The sequence below is a fragment of the Schistocerca americana genome, chromosome 2 (genome assembly GCF_021461395.2).
Source record: "Schistocerca americana isolate TAMUIC-IGC-003095 chromosome 2, iqSchAmer2.1, whole genome shotgun sequence".
NCBI classification, from domain to species: domain Eukaryota; kingdom Metazoa; phylum Arthropoda; class Insecta; order Orthoptera; family Acrididae; genus Schistocerca; species Schistocerca americana.
Window position 1 is genome coordinate 655,727,875 of NC_060120.1, and position 27,778 is coordinate 655,755,652.

General features: G+C 43.6%; 1 protein-coding gene across 1 annotated transcript in view; it reads left to right on the forward strand.

The window, feature by feature from the left end:
• Positions 1-27,778, forward strand: part of LOC124594289 (glutamate receptor ionotropic, kainate 2-like) — a 152,433-nt gene that overhangs the window by 65,990 nt on the left and 58,665 nt on the right. Inside the window, exon 10 of the mRNA XM_047132652.1 lies at positions 26,852-26,990. Within this exon, the coding sequence (XP_046988608.1) occupies positions 26,852-26,990 (139 nt within the window). The remainder of the gene's footprint in view (positions 1-26,851; positions 26,991-27,778) is intronic.

Sequence of the window (27,778 nt, forward strand, 5' to 3'; positions counted from 1 at the left end):
CTATGATTACAGATACCTTTTTGAAACCAGTGTTATCGGATACTGTCTCCAGTTGCCCATAGAGCGGTTCCCCCACAATTCCCTTGTTTAAGATAAAACTTTTGACAAGCATAATAATCTATGGCTCCCCAACTACTGTAATTTTCTATGAGGATGATTCTCTTGTCCTGGCAGTTGGAGGTTGAGAGGTATGACAGAAGTAATTTGTTTCTTCCGGTAACTACAAACCTGTTTTTTAAACAAATCCTCTTCTGTTTCCATTATCAAATTTATAGTGAAGCCAAAGAGTACCACGAACTCATCTAATTTGTACTTGCATTCATCGAAGGTAAAAGTAACTGTTGCCATAACTTCCACAATGTTCTGCACTGTTCTTTCGTGAATAAAGCACGAACTCACCTAGTATTGGACCAGAATTGTGACTGGTTTCAGGACTTTCTATGACGCAGAAATAAATCCGTCATTCTTAACTGGATGAACTCAACAGTTTTATAGGTAACTTCAGTAGTAATACAATGGAGTATTACAGGCCTTTACTGTTTACGATATCTGTAAGTGATCAGGTGGATTGCCTCAGGAGTTCCACAATTCTTTTTGCAGATGTTGTTGCCTACGAGAAAGTGATAGCGCCAGAAGAGAGTAGCGAAATGTAGCCTATGGAGCATCAGTGACTGGTGAAGGGACTGACAGTTGACCTTGAATGTTAAAGAAATGTAACGTAGTGCACGTAAATGGGTGAAGGGTTCCATCGTTGTCGGATTACATTACAGGTGAAAGATCACTGGAAACCATAAGAACCGTAAATACCTAGGAGTAACCATCTGGAGCGACCTAACGTGGAATGATCACGTAAAGTTAACTACAGGAAAAGCAAATCCCAGGGTGAGCTTCATTGGAAGAATTTTAAGGAAATGTATTCTGTCTATGGAGGAAGTGGCTTGCAAAACACTTGCCCAACAAATTCTTGAGTATTATCTATCAGTCTGTGTCACTACAAGAGAGGCATTGTGCATCACAGAGAAGATAGGGGAAACCAGGGATAGTTGTTATAAGTTTTCAATCATTTTTGTACAAAAAAGTTTTAGAGCTATTTTAATGTGAAATACCTTATAATGTAGCACCATTAGGTCTGACTCTGCATATTTTTTTTCCTTATGCTGTGCTGTCAACACTGACTCGATATTATTTCCTGTCATCCACACTGCAACAATTGATCCCACAAAGGGAAAAGTTGTTGCACATAGAGTAACCTATTAAGCATTGATCAAAAATCTTATAGTTTTCTGTTATTTATTGCTATTCTGACCTTGCACGTAAAATGGGATGAATATTACAGAAAAGTCTTATTCACTATGTGTTTCTACTGGCATTGCGTTCTTTATGTAATTTCTCATGTTACCTTCTCAAGAAGATTGCATAATAATAAACTGTACATGATATGGAGCAGATTGTAACACAATAACAGCTAGCCCAACGAAATTGTAACAATGTGCCCTACATATTTGCGTTTCATATTTGGGTCAGATAAGCATCAATTTTCGATTGTAGAGAAATTTTAAACAATTTATCACTCCCCTGATGGTCAGACTTTCAGATGATACAGCATTTGTAGTAATGCACAGAAAGGCTCTGTTGCCATTAAAGGAAAACTAAGAGAAGAAAAAATTGTAAAAGACAGAGAAACAACGTTTCCTCTCTGTAACACTGACAGCCTACCCTCCAGCCATTGGCAAGAGAACTGTACAATCTGTCCTACCATTTGATTGCAGGACAGTGCATTGCTACCAGTGATTAATTTATAATTTTCATGAAACAATTTACGTCTTGTTGCAACATGCCCCACTATGGCCTACTGTTGATATTCTGACATTACAAAGTCGAAGATGAGTGGGGCAACATATTGCTTCGTCTCACATTTGTCTCACTAAGTGACAACAACAGAAAATCGGGTAAATTAAATCTCATGTAGAAGTTTACAGGCAATTATTCTTCTCCATGCAGAAGTTTAAGACAATCATTCTACCCATGCACCATTCATGAACTGAACAGAGGAAGAAGTAAGTGATAACGATAACAGAGATACCATTCATCATACATCGTCATGTGGCTTGCTGAGTGTAGATGTAGGTACGAATGTAGAATGTTTCCTGTCGATTATCGATCAACGTCCTTTACACAAGTTGTTCAGGCTGCAGTACACCTTCCTTACATTATTACTGCCACATGTATTTGGCGACTAAGCCAACAGAACACTGAGCGGGTGCGTATCATTGGTGAGACTCTCTCCAGCATTTTCTTCGCGTTGATATTCTAGGCTGAGTACTTCCTGTGAAAACTCTCTCGTGGAACAAACTTAATTTTGTGATGTAACCTGAGAACTGGAAAGATGGAAATTCGTGACTTTCGTGGTTCTGAAGGACTGGATTGGCTCTATTGCAGTTATTATGAACAGAATGTGAGTGGGTAATTGTGTGGAGAATACTGTAGAAACTGAAACTGATCGGAGATCTCATGCTAATACCAAGAGCAACAGTGACTGGATATGGTAACTTTGTCTTTTCTAAGAAACCAGAGAGCTGGAGGTGTTCCTAGAATCAGCGGAAAACTTCCTGAGACTGTGCACTGGCCTGCATTGACAAAAGTTATGCTCTCTCAGAAATGTCTCCACTTTGACGGTAGACAATGATCTTTCCCAGAACTCCTTCGAGTCTGTCTTCTCTGATCTCCTTGCGTGGCAGATCCAGTATGCTGTAGCTCAGAGTCCACTTCCGTGTTCAGAGTCGCCTATTACTGACTTATTTAGCAAGGCACTACATACTGTTAAAAGCTCTCCAAGTCCTTCATAGCTAGCTTACATATGAAACGATGAAGAGCACTGTGGGGCATGAATGTTTGTGGAGTGTTGCATACTAGACAAATGTGGTGAGCGGTAAACTACTTCACCATATCCTACACTCCTCCGTCCTTCAACCACCAATATCGGCAGGAAAATGTCGGTGAAGGAAAACTTTCTATTTCAATGATTTTAAACAAAACAACCAGATTCAAAACTGTGGAGTTATGTAACAAGATTGAAGTTACTTGAGATATAACTTACTGAAAAGTAGAATCATAATTGCTAGACACACACCATTAATAATAGCAAACGCTAAAGGAAAACAAGGATAAATTTGGAAGGAGAACAAAGTTTAGGGCGAAGAAGAAAAAACTTTCAGTTTTCCGGAACATTGTAAATTTGTCATAGATGGCAAAGGGATGGAAGACCAGTTGAACAGAATTAATAGTGTCATTATTGTATGATTACACGGTTCCAGAACTATCACTGGAAGCAGTAACTTCCATAAAATGTCTAGGAGTATGCGTATGGAGTGATTTAAAGTGGGACGACCGCACAAAATTAATGGCAGGTAAGGAAAATGCTAGAGTGAGATTTATTGGGACAGCCCTCAGGGAATGTAGTTTGTCAACAAATGAAGGAGCTCAAAAATTCTCGTGCGACTAATACTTGAACATTGCTCGTGTATCTGGGATCCGCGCCAGATAGGAATGCTAGAGGAAATAGGGAAGATCCAAGAGGAGCACTTTTCGTTACAGATTCATTTAGTAAGCACGAAAGGGTCACAGAGATTCTCAGCCAACTCCATTGGCAAGCGTTGCAAGAGAAGCTTTCTGCGTCATTGCGTGCATACATTCATAGAAGAGTCAACCAATATACTGTTTCCTTCTACGAATATCTAGCGAAAAGACGATAAAGATAAAATTAGAGATACTCGAGCCCACATGGAACCTTACCAGCAATCATTCTTCCCATAAACCATTTGTGGCTGAAATAGGCAAAGAGTGAAGTGACACTTGTGCGCTAAGTACCCTCTGCCACAAATCATAAGCTGTCTTGCGGAGTATAGATAGAGATGTAGATGAAAGGCGTTACAAGACGAACACTAACAAGAGTTAAACAAGGATAATGGAATGTAACAGAATTGGATCAAGTGATGCTGGGAGAGCAATATTAGTAAATGAGAGACTGAAGGTAATAGATAATTTTTGCAATTTGGGCAGCAAAATAACGGCGGCCGAAGTAGAGAAGTTGTGAAATCCAGACAGGAAACAGCAATACAAGTGTTTCTGGAAAAAAGAAATTTGTTAATGGCTAATATAATTTTACATGTTAGAAAGTATTTTCTGGAGGTATTTATCTGGAGTGTGCAGTACATGGAAAAATAGAAGCTTTTGAAATGTGGTGTTAAGGATAATGCTGTTGATTAGGTGAGTCATCGAATAACTAATGAAGAGATACCTAATCGAAATGAGGAGATAAAAAATAACACTACTTAACTAAAAGAATCGATTGGCTGATGGAACACATCCTCGGCATCAAGCTTGATAATAGAGGGATGTGTGGGCGGTAAAAATTGTACAGATGGACAGGCCTGCACGAGACAAATTAATGTCGTGAGTTACATCAATCTTGAAACTGAAGACCACAACAAGAACAACGACAACACAATCTAATTTAAATAATGTGAAATTATATCTTTAGCTGTAAACTATAAAATAGAGGCTCCATTTATAAAATAAGTGAGAAGCAACTCACAAACACATTTAGGGTCTCAGATGATCAACAAACTTACACTAAACTGGGACGAACAAACAATCACTAGTTGTCAAAAGTGTATATAGTACTTTGATTCTTTCTTGTATATTACACATTCCATCATAAAATCCAAGTCGCTGCATGGACAATTTGTTAGCATCATGACCGAAAAACTTTGTGCAAATCGACATGCATAGGTTGGAATCTCTTGCTGAGGTTCTCTCTACCACTGCAAATAAAATTTGGGGTTTCAAACTCTACCTTACACAAAACACATATTTGTGTTTCATTTACCCAAAAATGTTTAGACACATGTGTGTCATCTTCAGTGGGTCTCCATTTGTTGCTGTAAAATATCATGCAAAGTTCATGGCGGTTTTTTCATTTTTGAGCCAGATTGTTTTTTTTTTTTGCCTTTTTATATTTGACAGTATGTCACCTGCAAAGTAGTTGTAAAGAAATTTGCTTATTTTTAAGCACTTTTTCCTGAGTATGGTTATATATGTCGCTATACTTACTTTTTCGTCCAGCTGTGCATTTATGGTGGGTTTACATTTTCTGTTGCTATTGAATACACTGCTTTCCATGTTTTTCATGTTTAATTGTAACCAGCCTTCACAAATTTTTTAAAAAATTGGATATAAGCAAAACATTTATGTCGCCATAGTCATAAAGTGGTCCTGTGTTATTTTTAACACTCAGTTGTTCATCGGTTTGTTCATGTTTAGTACGGCATTAATTTTGAATGTTTGGTGAAAAATATTGTATTGTGGGAGAACTTGCTAACTACTAATTAAATTAATCAGTGATCCCAAAATGAGGAACCACCGAACATTGGGAAACTTCTGAAAACCGTGAAAGAACCATCACAAAATTTCAAGCAAAATATACGAGTATGGCACTAAGGAGTCCCAAAGCACCCAATCTAAATACTGCACAAAAGATACGCAAACACAGCTGTCCAATTAGACCGACAATTAATCTCAAATTGCACCGTCCTAACACCTAGCTAGACACACATACATTACTACAGAAACTGCACAGTTTCACGACTAGTAGGAACCTACAAAATTCCAAAGAACTCCAGAATGAGATTTTCACTCTGCAGCGGAGTGTGCGCTGATATGAAACTTCCTGGCAGATTAAAACTATGTGCCCGACCGAGACTCAAACTCGGGACCTTTGCCTTTCGCGGGCAAGTGCTCTACCATCTGAGCTACGAAGCACGACTCACGCCCGGTCCTCACAGCTTTACTTCTGCCAGTATCTCGTCTCCTACCTTCCAAACTTTACAGAAGCTCTCCTGCGTACCTTGCAGAACTAGCACTGCTGAAAGAAAGGATATTGCGGAGACATGGCTTAGCCACACCCTGGGGGATGTTTCCAGAATGAGATTTTCACTCTGCAGCGGAGTGTGCGCTGATATGAAACTTGCTGACAGATTAAAACTGTGCGCCTGACCGAGGCGTGAGGACCGGGCGTGAGTCGTGCTTCGGTAGACCAGATGGTTGTCCACAGCTCGTGGTCGTGCGGTAGTGTTCTCGCTTCCCACGATTCCCGGCGGGGGTCAGGGATTTTCTCTGCCTCGTGATGACTGGGTGTTGTGTGATGTCCTTAGGTTAGTTAGGTTTAAGTAGTTCTAAGTTCTAGGGGACTGATGACCATAGATGTTAAGTCCCATAGTGCTCAGAGCCATTTGAACCATTTTTTGCCGGCACAGTAGCTCAGCGTGTTCGGCCAGAGGGTTAGCTCCCTCTGTAATAAAAAAAACTGAATTAATCGATCAACAACGAACTTAAACGGATGTCTTACGTCGTCCGCCCCGAGCAGATGCAACGAACAAAATCGAACAAAATGAGACTTTAAAAAAAAAAAGAATGTAGAGCACTTGCCCGCGAAAGGCAAAGGTCCCGAGTTCGAGTCTCGGTCGGGCACATAGTTTTAATGTGCCAGGAAATTTCATATCAGTGCACACTCCGCTGCAGAGTGAAAATCTCATTCAGGAAACATCCCCCAGGCTGTGATTAAGCCATGTCTCCACAGTATCCTTTCTTTCAGGAGTGCTAGTTCTGCAAGGTTCGCAGGAGAGCTTCTGTAAAGCTTGGAAGGTAGGAGACGAGATACTGGCAGAAGTAAAGCTGTGAGGACCCGGCGTGAGTTGTGCTTCGGTAGCTCAGATGGTAGAGCACTTACCCGCGAAAGGCAAAGGTCCCGAGTTCGAGTCTCGGTCGGGCACACAGTTTTAATCTGCCAGGAAGCTTCATACCAAAGAACTCACAGAAAAGGTAAACGACATAAATATACCACTAACAGTAAACTTCATATCTTTGGACATCACATCCATGTACACAAATGTCCAGTGGGAGAAACAATCAGCACTATTAAAGAACATTGGAGAAACAGGGGAACACAATAAATGGACACACAAATGGAGTTGGAGCCTTTCTAAATATTATAGCAGAACAGAACTACTGAACTTTCAACAAAGACTTCTATTTACAAAAAGAAGGCCTAACAGTGGCCTCACGCACTAGTGGTCGACTTGGAGACATATTTCTGAGCTACTTGGAAACATAATATTCAGTAAAATCATACATGCAAAATAACAAAAGATTATATATTGATTACTTCATGAGGACAACGTCATTTATTTGGTAGATGGAAAAGACACCCAGATAAAACAACTACACTGCAACATAAACACAGTACGCCCTAGAATAAAATCCACCATTGAGACAGAAGTAGACACGGAACTTAATTTCCAAGAAGTCACCATACATAGAATCAACAAAAAACATAACTGTGGAATATTCAGTAATCGTACAGTCACAGGTACAATAATTCACAACCAATCCAGTCACCCAATGACACACAAACACTGAAGTTTCAGATGGAAGTTCACAGACTTAATTCCACTGGCCAAACTCATCTATACGCAGGAACTAAAGACAACATATGAGATAGCCAGAGAGAATACGTATAACACACAAATAATGCACAAAATGCGCAATAAAATAACAGGGCAAATTAAGAAAGAACAAACCAAACATAAGTTTCCAAAATGAAATTTTTCACTCTGCAACCGCCGCATGGGATTAGCCGAGCGGTCTCAGGCGCTGCAGTCATGGACTGTGCGGCTGGTCCCGGCGGAGGTTCGAGTCCTCCCTTGGGCATGGGTGTGTGTGTTTGTCCTTATGATAATTTAAGTTAAGTAGTGTGTAAGCTTAGGGACTGATGACCTTAGCAGATATGTCCCATAATATTTTTATTAAAAAAAAAACAAGAACTCTGCAGCTGAGTGCACACTGATATGAAACTTTCTGGCAGATTAAAGCTGTCCTGGATCGAGACTTGAACTTGGGATCTCGCCTTTCGCTGGCACAACCCTACTGAGTTCTGGTTTTTTAAAAATTATCATTGTTTCATTAATAATTTTTAAAATCTTTTTATTTTTATTTATTTTTATTGGGGTCACAGCCAGCTACAGGATGGAGGCGGCTGGGACAAGGTGGGCAGAGGTCTAATCCCGAGACCTGGCCACGATTCCTCCCCTCCCCCCTCCCCTAACGCTGTGCTGTACCCTCACACTGTTAATCTTCATTTTACGTATTTATTTGTTTTTATGCACATACATACAGTGAAAAACACAAATTGAAACGAGTCCACCGATATGGAACCCTGGAAACCCCGCAAGGTGTGAACGATGACAGGCGGGCCTAGTATAAGATGAAGGCGTGTCATGTATCTTCCCGAATCGGGCGGCTGCCTTCCACGCCGGGAACTCTCCAGCTTAGTGAGGGCGTGGTTAGAACGATATTATGACAATTGGCAAAATATGCGCAATAACGGGAACAGAGTGCAACCTCTGCAAGTGTAATCCGCAAGTACTGCCAGAAATCAAGGCGCGAGTGATGAGCTTCTCCATATAGATATGGCAAGGTTTCTAGCCCTTTATCCAGAGGACCGACAGAGACTTTGTGACAGGAAAATGTTCTACCGCTGGGTGAAGAAAGGACTCTGCGTCAGTAACATGCCGCAGCACGCGTAGAAAACGAGCGGCCCTTTGTCGCCCCAACAACCAGACATCCACGGATAGACAGTTGAATCGGTGATTATCATCGTCGACACTACGACAGACGGTGCAGAGGGGAGAGTTCGTCAGTCCTATGGCATGGAGCTGCTGATTGGTTGGATGCTTCCCAAAGGTGACGTAATACCAAGTCGATTGGATACGAGTCGGAAAGAAACTGTAACAATGGGAACTTGCTTTCTACCACCTTACAGGCTACGCTATGCAGGAAAAGGACGCAGAAGTCCTTTGCCCGCGGCCGGCGCATTCGTGAGAGTTCGGCGCGAGCGTAACTCAGTTCCACAGTGAACGCCACGATGTGTGCAAATGCGGGCATGATCCTGCCGACCGGGAACGGAGGGGAGAGAGACACCGGCACAAGGACGTCAAGTCAAGGTGTGTAATGGAGGTCTCGACACCGCGCCGATGTTTGTACATCGTGGCCGTGTAAAGTGGAGCCGTACGACGGCGTACGTTTTACGTTTCGTACGACCCAGGGGTAAGCAAGCGTTTCACAGTGTGCTGTGAAGGTGGACCATCCGTCAGAAGATATCCGAATGTAACTTAAATACAACGTTCTATCATAATCGGCATCGATAAAATCTGCGCAATATGAACCATTCTGAACGCCACATAGGCATTCAGGTAGGCAACACACTGCAAGGGATCGAGACGACGTAGGGAGTCGTGGCTGATCGTCATATGGATAGTTTTCATAACTTGAAGAAAGTTGGTCGCCACTGTACGGCGTGTTGACGACATAAGGATGATCCCAAGATAGCGGAGACGTCGGACACAGGGCAGGGGCTCCAGATCGGCCGGACGTAGATGGCGACCAATAGACAGCGCCATGGATTTTCGCACATTTATCACACTTCCAGCTGCCCTCCCATGAGCCGTAATTGTATCGAAGATCTGTGCGAACTCCTCCCGAGATCGAACCGACAGAACGACGTCGTCTGCGTACAAGCGACATCGGAGAGTGTAGCTGTGTAAGAAGAGTCCAGACAGATCTATGAGCGGCTCCAGCGCCACTGCTTAAAGGTTGCATGGATAGGGGGCATCCTTGCGGACCGGCCATTGGATCTGTATCAAACCCGTCACACACCCATTGATCTGGACCAACGAATGGGCGCTGCTAAAGAGCTTCCGAAGGACGCTGCTGAACCAGGCAGGGAAACCCATCCGCTCTAAGGTAGAATATAAAAATACATGGCGCACTCTGTCAAACGAGCCGTCAATATCTACGACAGTGGTCGCCGTGCGAAGTCTGCGCGCCTCCGCCAGGCAATCAGGCCACGACAGTCTTCAGTGGCTGTCTGGGCATTAACTGTGTTACCTGGCGTTGTTTTTTCGGTGGGAGGGCACATGGCAAGAGGGGTCTGCAGCGCATAAAAATCTTGTAATCAGTATTTCATAAGGCGATAGGACGGCAGTGGGCTGTAATAATTCCAAGTGGTCGTTTATGAAGGGGAGCAATAACGCCCTTGACAAAAGCTTGTGGAATCGCAGATGAGGACGTGATCAGTTCATTATACATCTTCGCCCATCGTGTAAGCGTGAGATCACAAAACGTACGATAAAATTTGGTAGGGAGTCCATCAATGTCTGATTACTTGCACAACGCACCCCTGAAGATAGCGGTAGTGACCCACTAGGAGGTGAAAGGTTCCATAACGTAACCTCCTCCTCAAGCGTGGAGGGTTAGTAGAATGTCTACTGCGATAGGGTCGAAGTCCAGGAAGACCCCGTCAGCGGCACGGTAGACTTGGCAATAACGTTAGGTGAAGCTATCGATTATGTCCGCTTGGTGGATGACGCGTTGCGTACGGTGATCAACAAGCTTGAGACTATGTTCCGTCTGCATTGTTTTCAGTATGTGGGTGTTATGCTGACGAGCTAAGCAACGGATTGATCTGAAAAGTACCCTTTGGCACCTGCAAGAAGCAATTTCCACCCCACACTACTGCAGAAGTCAGACAGACACTCCTAACGTATCAAAAACGCCTGAAAAACTTTCAGCAATAAATGTCTTCAGAAGTCGTCCGCTGTAAGGAAAAGACACAAAAATATTCTATTTTCTTACGTAACTAGTGGAATACTTGGGTACTGGAGTATTGCTAGTTAGTGTGAGAAAAACATTAAACAAACGGAAAATATTATTTGTTGCAAAATCTGATAATATCAAGTGAAACTTTTATTTATAAACTGAAACACAAATTTCCGGGTTCTTTTGAGAATAGGAGGTTACCTTATTCTTTAAGAATGTTATTTACTCAGCAGAATGGCTACTCAACTTGAATAATTATCCAATCGAATTTTTGTAAGTACGGTCGAGGCTGTCGCGTGAGAAATGTAATGGAGTGACATGAATGAAGTCTGTTATTTCTAATGGAGGCAAGATGGGACTCGCCTATGCTGTAGCGCACAATACCGTGAGCTGCGACGACTGCTGCCTGCATCGTTCGCTGCTGAAAAATAATAAAACTATCTGTTTTTATCTGTATTGACCTTCGCCAACCGAACTCTCACTACGCCTTGACGAAGTCAAGGACTTCTATCTGTCCCTAGTCTAACTATTGGCGTGGTGCACCAGTCAGGTAACCAGTCCAGTCCACCATGATGCCACTCAACGTTCGCTCTCAGGCGCTACTAATACTCTGTCTGTGTTCACACCGCATATTAACAGTTGCGGCCAACACAGTGAACAAACGGTTAATTGCGAGTGACTCAATATAGAGTATCATTCCGATTTGCTAGCGACAGAGGTGCTCTCTCAGTGCAGTACTGAGTAGACTTTGTTCCTCGCTCTCTGCGTACACGCACGAGTGCGCTCGCTCCGCTATGTGTTCCCGCTTCAAGAGCATCACTGGAACGACCCCTCTCCACGCAAAAGGCGAAAGGGTGTATCGTCTGCTGTCTTTCCCTCATTCCTCCGGCTCCTTGCGTCAGAAATAGTCCGCCAATCAGCGTTACTCTTACAAACGGGAGAATGGCGCTCCATTTAAGCCGACCAATCCGGAAATAGATAGTATCTGCGTTAGGCGTTTACTGTCCACCTGTGAAAACTCTGAAACTGCGAACTAGGTCCGTCAAAAATGCATACGCTAGGGCTCTCTGAAACAATACAGCGGGTTTTGCTTTTAAGGTGAACACGCAGGCCATTAGCCCTTCTCTCTGGCAAAAAACTGTTTTGATCCCTGGGCGGTCGGCCGGCCGGTGCTGCTGTGGCAGTCGTGTCTTGAATGTTTGTGTACGCCAGCTTCGACGTTTTAATCACGGTTCGCACTTGCGATTTATTTATTAGATTTGCATATCGATTAAATGGAAATATGTAAAATTGACTCTACCCTATCGAGTTTGATCTCGAATGAAACGTCTTGATACGCAGAATACGATGGTGAGGTCGGAAAATGTAAGAAATGAAGGTTAGGAGACCCCGCCACCTTACATTGTCTGTGTCCGTGCACAATATGATGCATACTGGGTTGCTCCTACCTCACTACATCAGGTCTGTGGGGACGCACCATAGTCCCCTGTAGTTTCCAGCGAGTAGCCGCTAGTGGCTTAGCCTTAATCGTGCTGCATTCAGTTTTCACTTTCAGGGAAGGCGGCTGTCCATCAAGGTCGCGTAGGAAGCTAAAGTAGAAATCTATAGTGTGCCTATGCCAAGCAGCCACCTCACTGCTGCAAGTGACGAATGTGCAGCCACCAGTCCACCACTGATACATAGGATGGGAGATGCCATTCCCACTATGTCCACGTCTCTGTGATATGTTCCCAACAATAAAGATCCTGCAGCTGCTGAGTGTTGAGTTTCCATGGTGCCAGACTGCCTGAAACCTCCTGGCGGGGAAGGAGCAGTGTACATGTGTACACGCAGTGGCCGGAGAACACTAAATGTCAGTTCTCTATATCAAACACTGCTTCAACCAGCCAACGGGGCACATAAATGCAGTCTAACTGATTTGCCGAATGGTTAGTGTAAAACGCGAATCACAGGTCGTCTGCGCGTCGTACCTCTCAGATATTGTGCAGGACTGGATTGCGAACAATGAGACGTAGCTCCTGGCACGTTATAAAATTCGGGTATTCTTCTCTCTGGTCGAGTATGAAGTTAATGCCCACTCCCCACCCCGACCCCAGAGGAAAGATGTTAATGTCGACCTAAGAACAGTAGGGCACTCTCCTCCGCATTAAATCGTGACTTTTCACGCCGACGTCCGGTACCAGAAGGCGCACAAACTTTAATAACAAGCGTGGAGTGAATCTTATACGCCATACTCCTGGTATATGGGAGGTATATGAGGTCGCCAGTTGGGATGCCTTCACACACACTCCTGGAAATTGAAATAAGAACACCGTGAATTCATTGTCCCAGGAAGGGGAAACTTTATTGACACATTCCTGGGGTCAGATACATCACATGATCACACTGACAGAACCACAGGCACATAGACACAGGCAACAGAGCATGCACAATGTCGGCACTAGTACAGTGTATATCCACCTTTCGCAGCAATGCAGGCTGCTATTCTCCCATGGAGACAATCGTAGAGATGCTGGATGTAGTCCTGTGGAACGGCTTGCCATGCCATTTCCACCTGGCGCCTCAGTTGGACCAGCGTTCGTGCTGGACGTGCAGACCGCGTGAGACGACGCTTCATCCAGTCCCAAAGATGCTCAATGGGGGACAGATCCAGAGATCTTGCTGGCCAGGGTAGTTGACTTACACCTTCTAGAGCACGTTGGGTGGCACGGGATACATGCGGACGTGCATTGTCCTGTTGGAACAGCAAGTTCCCTTGCCGGTCTAGGAATGGTAGAATGATGGGTTCGATGACGGTTTGGATGTACCGTGCACTATTCAGTGTCCCCTCGACGATCACCAGTGGTGTACGGCCAGTGTAGGAGATCGCTCCCCACACCATGATGCCGGGTGTTGGCCCTGTGTGCCTCGGTCGTATGCAGTCCTGATTGTGGCGCTCACCTGCAAGGCGCCAAACACGCATACGACCATCATTGGCACCAAGGCAGAAGCGACTCTCATCGCTGAAGACGACACGTCTCCATTCGTCCCTCCATTCACGCCTGTCGCGACACCACTGGAGGCGGGCTGCACGATGTTGGGGCGTAGGCGGAAGACGGCCTAACGGTGTGCGGGACCGTAGCCCAGCTTCATGGAGACGGTTGCGAATGGTCCTCGCCGATACCCCAGGAGCAACAGTGTCCCTAATTTGCTGGGAAGAGGCGGTGCGGTCCCCTACGGCACTGCGTAGGATCCTACGGTCTTGGCGTGCATCCGTGCGTCGCTGCGGTCCGGTCCCAGGTCGACGGGCACGTGCACCTTCCGCCGACCACTGGCGACAACATCGATGTACTGTGGAGACCTCACGCCCCACGTGTTGAGCAATTCGGCGATACGTCCACCCGGCCTCCCGCATGCCCACTATACGCCCTCGCTCAAAGTCCGTCAACTGCACATACGGTTCACGTCCACGCTGTCGCGGCATGCTACCAGTGTTAAAGACTGCGATGGAGCTCCGTATGCCACGGCAAACTGGCTGACACTGACGGCGGCGGTGCACAAATGCTGCGCAGCTAGCGCCATTCGACGGCCAACACCGCGGTTCCTGGTGTGTCCGCTGTGCCGTGCGTGTGATCATTGCTTGTACAGCCCTCTCGCAGTGTCTGGAGCAAGTATGGTGGATCTGACACACCGGTGTCAATGTGTTCTTTTGTCCATTTCCAGGAGTGTATATACACAGCCACTCCGTGTCCAAGGTGACCGCCGTGAGAGGCGTAGAAGTCATAGCTTGCTACCCGCGGTAGCGCTGCTAAATGCACCTCCTGTAACAGTGCAGTGTCTAGTTCTGAAGCCCATATGATTTCTTTCAAGAGATGTATCTTGGCGGACAAGCGGACGCCGTTTACATTCAGTGTCGTGCTACGGTATTCGTGGAGCTGCACCACACTGGGGGATAGGGCTACAGGTCGTTGCTGCGAGGAGGCGGGGCACAGGGTGGCAGGCGCCCTCGCACGGGGCAAAAGTTGGCACCAGCGGGTCGCCTCCCCTAACGGCGGAGACTCCTGTACGGGATCTGCTGTTTCTTCAAATCCCCGCTCCACGCCAGTGGTGACTTCGTCGGTGTGGTATCCGCATGCCTAACGCCTGCCGATACCGTCACATCCTTTGGTATCGTTCCTTCTCCAATAGGGACTTCAGAGGCGGGAACATTCCGTTCCGTCGATGCGGGAACCACTGACGGCCAACGTTCCACAGAAGCACTGACGACGCCGTCGTACACGGTCTCAGACGCTGAAACGTTGGGTTGCTCAACACTTGGTGTATCATCTGGGCAGGGAGAAGAGACTCGTTCCGAAGTCGCACGGGGCCCGCTTTTGCTTTGTTATGGGGAGCGTTGTTTACGCAATCACCCTTGCGTGTCGAAAGACAGGAATGAGTCGCGCCGGTCACGCAGGAAGGCCGTCTTCGAGACAACTAGAGAGTCGACAAGGAGTTACGTTCGACATCAACGTCGGCCACAGGCGCAGCCGGAGCAGTCACAGGAACTGAGGACATAGTTGAAGTCACACCATCAGTCACCTCGTCCAAAATCGCGTCAGGAAGGGTCGGGACGCTACGCATCAGCTATTCACGTGAGTCCGAGAGCCGCCGGGCGGCAGGCGGCAACTTAAACGCCTTTGCGTATGTGACCTGAAGTATCGTAGACGACGAGAGAAGTACCATTCCTCCAGTCGGTAGCTGCATTATCTGCCTCTGCAGATATTCATATCTGATGTGGCTGTCTTTTCCACACCCATAATAAGTACGCTACTATACGTCGTACATGATTACGGTCCGACATCCTCTGTGGGTCAGATAATCAATTGTGAACAGGTTATGTGCTGACGTGAGCCCAGCGTTCTACCTTATGGTTATGAACAGCGCCTTATGGCTGGAAAGCCGACATGACGTCCTCGGAAAGTACCGCGAATGGCAGTTCGAACACGCGAATTGTACTAATGCCTAATCCAGCATGTTCGACTTTGATAACGCCGACGTTACCGTCAGCGTGACAGAAACGGAGTCCCTGTTGGTCGCCTTTAAAACGCGCTTTCACGCAGTGTCATTGATCATTTTAACGTAGGCGGTGATCCTAAGAATCGAGAGGTAGATACCCTGAAGTTTCGATGGTGGGTTCATCGCCTTCTCACGGACGAACCTTTCCACATCTAAGGCTTTCGGTCGTGCATATTCCGGGTAAAAGTTGAAACGTAATGCCGATTTCCTGAACCTACTAGTTCCCTCTCAGGCTAAGTCGCAATATAAACAAACACGAGGTCACACTCTGCAGGTGGAAGTACGGCACGTCCTCTCCCGACGGTTGCTAAAGACAAACTGTTCCGACTGAGCAACCCAAGCATGACTCACGACCAAACCTCACAGCTTTACTTCCGGCGGTACGTCATCTCCTACCCTGCTGCGAAAGGCAAAGATCCCGGTTTTGAGCCTTGGTCCGGCACTCAGTTTCAGTCTGCCAGGAAGTTTCATGTATAAATTAGTATCCACAACAGAGAGCAATGAACACCAACAAATGACAAACACAGAGAGCACAGGGAACCAGGAACACCTTACAAAGACCGCAGTGTGGTATGTTCTAACATGCAACAACAAAAACGTCCAGAGTGTGATGAACAATCTGAAGAACTAAGGACTACAAATATCCTTCCTCACAGTCAACACAACACAGAAAAATCTAAATACTTAGAACATTTCTACAAACAAATTTTCCAAAGCTGCAATCGATCATTACCCTGTAGTTTATCCCAATCTCTCTGCATAGGCCAAATATGCAGAAATATTAAAACTAGTTATTCCGAGCATATCAGAGTCTTAAAAAGTGACAGTAAAAAACACCATCTAATCCAGTAAAATCACAGTCCTAATAACATTGAGACAGATCTCAAGATCCTCAGAGAAAACAGTAGTCTCCATCAAAAACTCACAACAGAGGGGATTTGCCATATACAAAAAGGGGTGATACAAGGAAAGAAAGTCTTGAATGAGTGTGCAACATTGTGCAACAAAACGCTGTTTGCAACTCTCAATGAACTGTACAACAAATTTCCCCATATAAAACGTAGTTTTGAAACATCCTAGAATATCCAAAAACATTTCAGTCTCAGTCTTTCCCCGTCCCCTCCTTTTTCACACACACACACACACACACACACACACACACACACACACACACACAAACGGTGAAAGATTGAGCGGCTGCAGTAACATGGGGTTGCTCTATGAACATGGCGATATAAACATTTGGCTCAAATTCTCTTTTGTGTAAAAAAGTATGAAATATAAAAAAAAGGTGTTGGAAGCAGTTTGCCCGAGTTCGAGTCTCGGTCCGGCACACAGTTTTAATCTGCCAAGAAGTTTCATATCAGCGCACACTCCGCTGCAGAGTGAAAAATCTCATTCCAGCGTGGACAACTAATTTACATTTCTTATGATTATTAAAGCCACATAATGTGTATAGGGTTTGGCTAGTTGCTGTCAGACTAATTGAAGTAGTGTGCCTATGTGCATCATTTACGATCTGTAAAGTAAATGGAAGCTTCAAGAAATTATTACAATACATCATGTGGAGATGGATGAAATCACGAGGGAGGAGGTAGGCACTGCGTTTATTCCATATCCAGCCGCACTCTCGGGGAAAATCGCCCGCATTTTGAAGAAACACCGGGTCAGAACGGTGTTTTGTCCTCCGAATAAAACTCGTGCACTGGTGGGGAGCGCCGAAGATGACCTCGGTTTGAGGAAGGCCGGCGTGTACCAGATTCCGTGTCAATGTGGCAAGTCGTATATTGGTCAGACGATGCGTACCGTCGAGGATCGATGCCGTGAACACCAGAGGCACACTCGACTGATGTATCCGAGCAAGTCGGCGGTCGCTGAACATTGTTTGTCGGAAAATCACGCTATGGAGTATGAACGCACGAGGATTCTGGTACAGACGTCGAGATACTGGGACAGTGTTGTTAGAGAGGCCATCGAAATTCGCACCAATGACGACCTCATATACCGTGACTGTGGCTATAATCTTAGCAAGGCTTGGGAACCAGCGATTGGGTTAACCAAGAGTATATCGAGCAAACGTATAGTTGTGATGACCACGGCGGACACAGCCATCACACCGACGTCATCTCAGACGCCGTCGCAATCTGTTCCACCGCGCGACCGTGGCGCGGGGCGCGGACGGCGGAAGGAGCAGCCATAGCATACGGATCTCCGTGCCGGCACGTTCACAGGAGCTCAGTCCGTCAGTTCACCTGACGATGGCGACATGTATGGTCGCCGAAATATTGTGCACGTTGGACGCTGTAGACCGGCAGTAGACCCGTGGATATTTTGATTATCAAATACGCCGGGAGAAACTCAAGAATCACATCATGAAAGTTTTTCCCACAAAATTTGTTTCATGGACGATACACAAGTTAATAGTAGTTATCATTTACGAAACTGTTCAATAACCCACTCTACAGGGTTTAAACCACGGCAACAATAATATTTCCATCTTACACTATGGTTTACAACAACATGCCTATTCTATTAATGATAACCCCATGGTTACATACTTTGAAACAAATGGAACATTGACAGGCGGACTGTTACTCGAGTACACCAGTGTATTTCACTAGCAAGTGGTGGGCGGCCAGTGTGATGGCTTTGTGTGTACAGTGGCTGTTGTATGCGTAGTTGCGACCCGGCAGGACTGGACAAAGCGTTTAGCAGCTGTGACTCTGTACTGGTTGTTTTCCCTTGTGCGTAAGTAATGGGTGGGGTGATCTTTCAGAACGCGGAGAATTATCTCACATCAAGTGTAACTCGAAAGTCTCCCATAGATGGAATACCTAGAATTCTCATATCTTCCATAGTATTCTACAAAATTTCGATCCTGGATGGGACCTAACATTTGATTGCCACCTTCTTTTCTTTCTCTCATTACTGTGGTAGCTGCTGAATAGTGCTCTCCTTTTCAGCATTAAAAGAAAGGCTATGGCCTTGCCAAAACGTATTCTGTAAAAGAACAACAGTGAGTGGAGAGCTTTCGCACTGCTAGAAAATTATTCAGACAGGGAATCACTTTGGCTGTCATTGGCTGGGGAGTTTTTTCTCTATTCTGACCTTTGGCTCGACTTGTATACACAAATCAAAACGTCCACTTCATCTGATAACTAATAGGCATTTGGCCGACTTTCCACCAATGGCGATGATTTTCTTCCGACCGACAATAGAATTACGGAACCACGTGTGATGCTAGTGTTGCTGGAAGGTCTAGTACCAGTCCTTCATTATGAGTATGAGTTAAACTAAACTAAGCTAAACACCGTCTGAGCAGGCCTTAGAAGCCCAGTGGTACCGACCGACCGCCGTTTCATCCTCAACCCACAGGTTTCACTGGATGCGGATACGGAGGAGCACGTAGCCAGCACACCGCCCTCCCAGCCGTATGTCAGTTTACGAGACCGGAGCGACTACTTGTCAGCCAAGTAGCTCCTCAGTTTGCCTCAAAATGGTTGAGTGCACCCTGCTTGCCAACAGCGCTCGGCACTCGGCAGACCGGATGGTCACCCATCCAAGTGCTAGCTCAGTCCGACAGCGCTCAACTTCGATGATCTTACGGTAACCGGTGTTTTCACTGTGGCAAGGCCGTTGGCCGACTTTGGGTTAACGTCATCTAAGTAATAGCCGTCAATGTGCTGGAAGGAAGTTACTGTGGGTGAGGTTTTTGAAGGAATGTAAAGGAACTCCACGTATAGAAGCTCGAAGTTTTTCCTTCACCTGCAAATTCCCCGGTCTGTAATCGATATGAACGTTTATGGGACTCTCTTGATCTACATCTACATCTACATGATTACTCTGAAATTCACATTTAAGTGCTTGGCAGAGGGTTCATCGAACCACAATCAAACTATCTCCCTACCATTCCACTCCCGAACAGCGCTCTGGAAGAACGAACACCTAAACCTTTCTGTTCGAGCTCTGATTTCTCTTATTTTATTTTGATGATCATTCCTACCTACGTAGGTTGGGCTCAACAAAATATTTTCGCATTCGGAAGAGAAAGTTGGTGACTGAAATTTCGTAAATAGATCTCGCCGCGACGAAAAACGTCTTTGCTTTAATGACTTCCATCCCAACTCGCGTATCATATCTGCCACACTCTCTCCCCTATTACGCGATAATACAAAACGAGCTGCCCTTTTTCGCACCCTTTCGATGTCCTCGGTCAATCCCACCTGGTAAGGATCCCACACCGCGCAGCAATATTCTAACAGAGGACGAACGAGTGTAGTGTAAGCTGTCTCTTTAGTGGACTTGTTGAATCTTCTAAGTGTCCTGCCAAAGAAACGCAACCTTTGGCTCGCCTTCCCCACAATATTATCTATGTGGTCTGTCCAACTGAAGTTGTTCGTAATTTTAACACCCAGGTACTTAGTTGAATTGACAGCCTTGAGAATTGTACTATTTATCGAGTAATCGAATTCCAACGGATTTCTTTTGGAACTCATGTGGATCACCTCACACTTATCGTTATTTAGCGTCAACTGCCACCTGCCACACCATACAGCAATCTTTTCTAAATCGCTTTGCAACTGATACTAGTCTTCGGATGACCTTACTAGACGGTAAATTACAGCATCATCTGCGAACAACCTAAGAGAACTGCTGAGATTGTCACCCAGGTCATTTATATAGACCAGGAACAGCAGAGGTCCCAGGACGCTTTCTGGGGAACACCTGATATCACTTCAGTTTTACTCGATGATTTCCCGTCTATTACTACGAACTGCGACCTTCCTGACAGGAAATCACGAATCCAGTCGCACAACTGAGACGATACCCCATAGGCCTGCAGCTTGATTAGAAGTCGCTTGTGAGGAACGGTGTCAAAAGCTTTCCTGAAATCTAGAAATACGGAATCAACTTGAGATCCCCTGTCGATAGCGGCCATTACTTCGTGCGAATAAAGAGCTAGCTGCGTTGCACAAGAACGGTGTTTTCTGAAACCATGCTGATTACGTATCAATAGATCGTTCCCTTCGGGGTGATTCATAATGTTTGAATACAGTATATGCTCCAAAACCTTACTGCAAACCTACGTCAATGATATAGGTCTGTAGTTCGATGGATTACTCCTACTACCCTTCTTAAACACTGGTGCGACCTGCGCAATTTTCCAATCCTCGCGTACGTTCTGGGAATCTTGTGACACGGATCATTCAGTAGCCGAGAGATAAGGTTCAGAGTAAAAGTGTTTCGAACAGATCCGTTGTCTCAAACGAGCATCAAACTCTCGCTGCAGTTTAAGAGTAGCACAGATGAAGTTATAATCACATGATGGTCACGTCACTGTCGTTGTGAGATGTACATCTTTTGTCATTAAGTTGGACACGTCGCGAACAACAAATTTCGTGTTTTTTAGGTTCGCTAGTTTACTCAACAGACCAGACTTTCAAGTTTCTAAGTGTCACATCTTTATGGCAAAAAGTAAAATATTTTACACCATTTCGAAACAACAATTTTGTCCACACCCGGTAACATGGGAATGGGAGTTGTGGCATAGCCAGTGGAATGATATGATGGCTGTCGAACATTTGTACTAAAAAGCTTCTGAATATTACGAAAAAAAAACACGACAGACATTATTCGCCTCTTAAATTTGGAAAATGTGTAGTAATGAAACATCAGCGTTCATTGACACAAGTGCGAAGTCTATAAGGCCACAACCCTTTACTACCCTGTGGAAGGAAAGTGTGGGAGTGGGAAATATATAAATTAGAACTACTCAATGGTCTTTCCCACTAAGGAACCACGATGTGATTGGTCAATTACATTTCTGTTAATCCATTCAGAATACCTTGCGTAATTCATTTTCTTTACTACATAATTAATAATTACATTTATATGAACTTCTTTACGCATTTGTATACACCGTGCAGTATTGACGCAGCCATTCATATTACAAAAATACAAAGTCGATAATATGGACGTCGCATACAAATCAGACAGTATCTATAAATGTGGTTGTAGTACACGTGTTACAATTTGTATTAAGGCATGACTCATCGTCAGCAAAACGGTCATAGAATTTCTTGGAAACTGAGTGGAAAATGAGTTTTTCTGCAAAACATTGAAAATTAATTGTTGAACACTCATACTCTTTTGATATTATTAGATCACTTAAACATTGATTTGACCTAATATTCTTGAGGATTTATTGATTGTATCTAGCAAATTACTGTTGGTTCTTCAGTTGTATGCATAATATTTAAAGAGACTTGTTATTCCACATGGGAGTCTGCACAAATGATAATGAATCACTGTTTACCTTCGTTCAACAGTTTCTGCATCGGCACACTTTAATGCATTACACCAGTATTATAACAGCAGCACAATCAAAGGTTTATGTGTCCTGAGGAGACTTATTCTGTCACTAAACATTTTGGAAATCACGAAGCAAATCAGTGTTAAGGATGCTGAGCTAATGCGGACAGGGCGTTCAACAACAGTCATTGTTGAACACATTCAGTGACACAGTGTGTTTATCATTTGTCTTTTGATCTGTGCATGAGAAGACTTGTAAAAATCCATCATTTACAGCAGAGTGTTGAATAGTCGTTCATAGACACTTCGCCAAACTTGCACTGATTCACGGTCAACGGCATAAAATAAAAGGATACACGTCCAAAATGTATGTTAACAAATACCGAGATTTCTACGATAGCAGTCTATGAGACTTTCACACCAATAGCTACTGCATAGCATACATCATTCTCTTTGGTGTGCTTATGGTTCGCTCTAATAGAATTCTCTGCGACGTAGCTGGTGGAGTAGCTATTTCGATAAAAGACGAATGGTCTCGGTTGGTAGTTACTCAACGCAGGTAACGCCCATAGTCTTGGCTAGCAGATAATGCTGCGTTCCGTGCATTTACGTAGTGGAAACGGTGGTTAGTTTGGGCCGACGAGAAGTATGGATCACTTTGTGATTCTCGTGTTTACCGCTGACCAACGGACGTATGCAGTACTTGGAATGAAGTGCAGACGTCAGTTCATCATCTGGTGCAACTTAAGTGATGGAACTGTTAAATTTGTGTCACAATCAAATTTTATTTGTTTTGAGTGTCTAAACTGGTGAGTGTTGTAATGTTCAGCATCGGTTTGTACTGTTGACGGTAAGAGGTAATACGTTTTATTATACTGGTGGTAATATGTAAGTAGTCTGACGTATGTTGGATGGTGTAATGAAATCCCACTCACTCAAGACAGTTTCTGTTGCCATAGTGTTTTAAAATGCAGCTTCAGTAGGGTAGTATCCGCAATACCCATCTCGAGTGGTGTGCGATAAACGAGTAAATTTTCTTTTGTTTTTGAGTCTGTTTTTTAAGATGTGATGCCGAGTTCAAGAATAGACGTGCCGCTGACGGTCGAGGGGAGTGGTTTGAGACTACAGTGAACCGAGTAGTTTCAAGAGTTTTGGAAGGCGAAATGGCCGAAAGGGCTGCTGCCGATCATTTTAATTTTCCGACACTGAAGAAGAGATTAAAATCAGTTGTAGCGGATCAGCAGACATGATGTGATTTTCACACTAACACTATTTGTGGGGAATTTCTTTAAGTAAACTGGATCCATTGTGTAAGATTTGAGAGCTGGACACACGAACTTTGTGCAGAAATTGAGTATTCATTGTATTACAATGAAAAAAAAATTGTTTTTAGTTTCATCTTTGAAAATTAGACAAGTGTTGTTTAGCTAACTTGTGCAAAAGAGTCAAAATATTATTTTCCATAATAAAATTTATGTTTCTGTTGTACTTTTGATATACAACCAGTTTACATTTGTTTGTGAACAACAAAAACAACTTTTTTTTCTAATAGCTATATTTTGTTGTATGGTCCATACTATCCGACATTCCTTCAGTATCTCGACTGTAAGTCTTTCAATTTTTTTTAATGGTTATGTCGTCTGGTTAGAAATCTATTTTTCACCATTTGCAAGAAAACAAATGTTCACATAAAGGTTTTGTGCAATTATACCACATTTAAAAAAACAACAAAACTTCTATACCAATACATACCATACAGCCGCCGTTTGCCTGCTCATAGTCGAAAACACATTATTGCTTTCAAATGTTCGGAAGTGGATGTGTTTTACGAAAGATCATAATCACAGGGTGACGTTAATTCCGAAACTGTATGGCTACAACAATGTCAAAGTAGCAGCACGAAGTACTGCACCTAACGTTGATAGTGACCGTAAACAAGTGAATATCGGTTTGAAGTCATATATTGTCTTCCATTTCTAATGAAACAGTTGCTCCCTTCACTTACAGCGCCGAGAGACTTGAGAGTGAACAATGAATACATTAATCTGCGAAGTAACCGATTATACTCTTTACTTATCGTGTTCGCAAACACATGTATAGTTATTTCACTCCATCTGGAATCCTTCACACATATTAATAACTTTCCATTATCCGATACACTTCAGAACGCCACATATGATTACACCAGCAATCCTTCACCACTAGACACTTACTGAAAGTATTTAACATCATTAAAATACACATCTGACTTGTAAGACTGGCCATGCAATACTAATCAGTGGCCGAGTGTTGAATAATTTACTTGATATTTACAAACCACTATGACACATTAAAATTTGGCTGGTCATTCGCATGCTTTACCAATATTAGTCAAATGTGTATTTTACTTTAATTTACTAATTTTAATATATCCATCATCTCATACGCTTACAGCTAAATTCGCTAGATGTCGTTACTATACTTGCCCAAAAGCAGCTCTACAGTAGTTTTCTAACAACAACAAACGAGGACTGTTTGTAGGACACTATAAAAACTGGATATCTCAGTATCAGATTTTTCATTGAAGACTTTCTCTGTACTGCTGTTAATACTGTAGGAAACGATGCAAGTACCAACCCTATATCATTTAGTTCAAAGGTATGTTCAAATATGGCACCTGGAGTATCTCCATTAGCTTCCTCATGGAGACCGATATAAGTGCCTTCTACACGCACAGTTAGAGGCCTTCCATACATTCTGTACTCTGTGCTGTGCCCGTGAACATGTGCATTTATGTGCTTCAGTTCGTTATTTATTAGCTTATTGCGTTAAGATGGACCTAAATACAGAGTGTAATACCGTTAGGAAGAAATCGGATGGCAGGAAAGACTTCGGAACTCATGAGGAGGCTTCACTACATCACAATGTAGTGATATGCGTGCACTAGCAGATCTGTTCATCAACACGCCCAAACACAAGCTGATCCAATGCTACTAAGCTATAGTGAGTAATGCCAACAAAATTTTGGTCGAGAAAATTTTCAATGAAACTGGGGAATGGAATTCTTATTCAGTCTTCAAGAAAGATTCCTTACTCGGATGAAAAATATCGCATGCCTTACAGAAACATGTGTTAATGAAGCCACTGAAGAAAAAAGAGAAGTGGAATTAAATTTCAAGCCACTTAACATTTCTTTTTCCGCATTTGTTATTTTGACGTATTTCCTTTTCTGTATTACTTATATTTGTGATCCAATAAAACCGTTATTAATGGCAAACAAATATTATACGACGTTTGAAATGTTTTTCCTTTCTTAAAAAAAAATACAATTTGGCTCTTACGCCGTTTTCCACAAACACTCCTCAAATGTCTCTAATGGTACTAATAAGCCGTACAAACACCGAAGTTGTGTAGAACATGTAGTGACTAGCTACTATTAGTGCTGCAGGGCCATTTTACTGCTAAGTCCTCTAGCGGCGCAACTCAGGCAAAGTGTCCAGACAAGAATTATAAAAGCAAGAGATTTATTTTAAGCAACTCCTACTCTGGCGGTTAGTGTGGATGCCTCTAGATCGGGGGATCCTGGTGTCGATTGCCGGACAGGTCGGAAATTTCTTCCCTCGGGTACTCTTTGTTTGTGTTGCGCTTATCATTCCATCTTATCACCATCGTCGCACATGCCACCGGAGTGGCGTCAAATAGAAAGACTTGCATCACGCGCACGAAAAGCACCAGGCGGAATCTTCCGGCCAACAATGTCATACGATCATTTCATTTAAAATTACAAGCAGAAATTCTATTTCAGCGCGTTTGAAAATTCAAAGCTATAATCGCCAAGTATAGATGTTGATTGATCCGATGGAAGCAAGGCGCAACTTGGTATATGTCGAACAGTAAATTTAAAGTGCGGCGAAAATAAACTTAGGAAAATATTGTTCAGTATTTACACACGAGTGCACCACTGGCGACATTTTATCAGTAATTATTGACAAGCCTCGAGCATCACGTGCGAGTTAGAATCTCATCTCTGCTTCACACAGTATGATTTTGGACACCTTTGGAGAGCTAACTCCTTCGTGAGTCATTTCCAACTCTGGCTATGGGTGTTTCGGGAATTTTGGAAACTGTGGCTACTAGCAGGTGACCGAGTCTCGAAAACTTAGAGTCAGGGACTACAATAACACACTCTTCTATTGAAGTCACTGTGCCATGTTTACTGTTACCATATGAGCTTGCCGAATGTGGAATCGATTTACACCTTTTCAATCGCCATACCCAAGCATTTTTTCGTGGTATGCGTGTACTGTGTACTATGAGCATTGTGGAGTTACTACCATCTACTCCATATTTACAATAAGGTCAGAATTGGGTTAGTCATGAAAAATCACTTATTTAACCACAGATATGTTACACGTATGTATGGCTAAAGGATCGCCGATCTGCGCTTTCATTTACTCGTTTCTGCTGATAATGCTCCATGAGATGTGCATGAGATGTACACTCTAGTGAGAACACTCTGATATGGATCCACTAACGGACAGGCTAGCATTCGGAAGTAGGCTTTCTAGACCCTGCCTAAATCATAAGCAAAACCAAGGATGTCCAGAATATTGTAGATTATATTGCCACATGATTTATGCAGCAAATGAGACCTCTATTCACAGGACAATATAGGAAATTGCTGGCCATTGTAGAATGAGATGAACAGGATGGGAGTGAACGTTTGTTATTTTTTAGGTAGTTTAAGTGGATCTTATGTTAGTAAAAGTTTGTAGAGTCGACTTAACTACGCTGAGTATGGGCGTGTTTTCAGGCATCAGCATCCTCTACACCAAGCCCGAGAAGCCCCCACCCAACCTATTTTCTTTTTTGGACCCATTCACGATAGATGTATGGATCTACATGGCAACTGCTTTTCTTGGTGTATCTGCGATTTTCTTCGTGTTAGCAAGGTTTGTAATACACAGATGTTGCATGAGGTTACATACATCTGTTCTCTTCTTCAGTACGGAATCATATTTTATCTAATAAGCATTTTGATACACTTCTGTTGCTTCTTTCGCTAACTTTTTTTGTTCTGCGTTGCGTAATTTCTTAAATATATGGCATTTTGATTCTTTGGCTCGATGTTTTACTTTGCTGTGTTTACAATAAAGTATTTCTTTTGTCATTGTAAAGAGTTCATCAACTACCAAATTAACACAGCATATAAGTTTCATACAATTGTCTTTGCTTTCTCTTGGGCCTAAAACTATATTTATGCATCACTTCTGTTAATCCTATGTTTATTTGTTCATTCATTTTTCCACTTGTCTACTTCATTTCTATCAAGTCTAGTATTACGAACAGCCGGCCGAAGTGGCCGTGCGGTTAAAGGCGCTACAGTCTGGAACCGCAAGACCGCTACGGTCTCAGGTTCGAATCCTGCCTCGGGCATGGATGTTTGTGATGTCCTTAGGTTAGTTAGGTTTAACTAGTTCTAAGTTCTAGGGGACTAATGACCTCAGCTGTTGAGTCCCATAGTGCTCAGAGCCATTTGAACCATTTTTTTATTACGAACAGACCTGTTGTGCAATTACGTACTCCCTATATTTGCTGCCGAAGCTATTGTGATATTAATAAGTCACTGTATATTCTTTTCATTTCCTTCTTTGGAGATATTCTGTTCAGAATTTTTAAGATATAACTAAACCAATTCATCGTTGTCAAGCGGAAGTTACTTAGGTGAAAGAAATGGCAT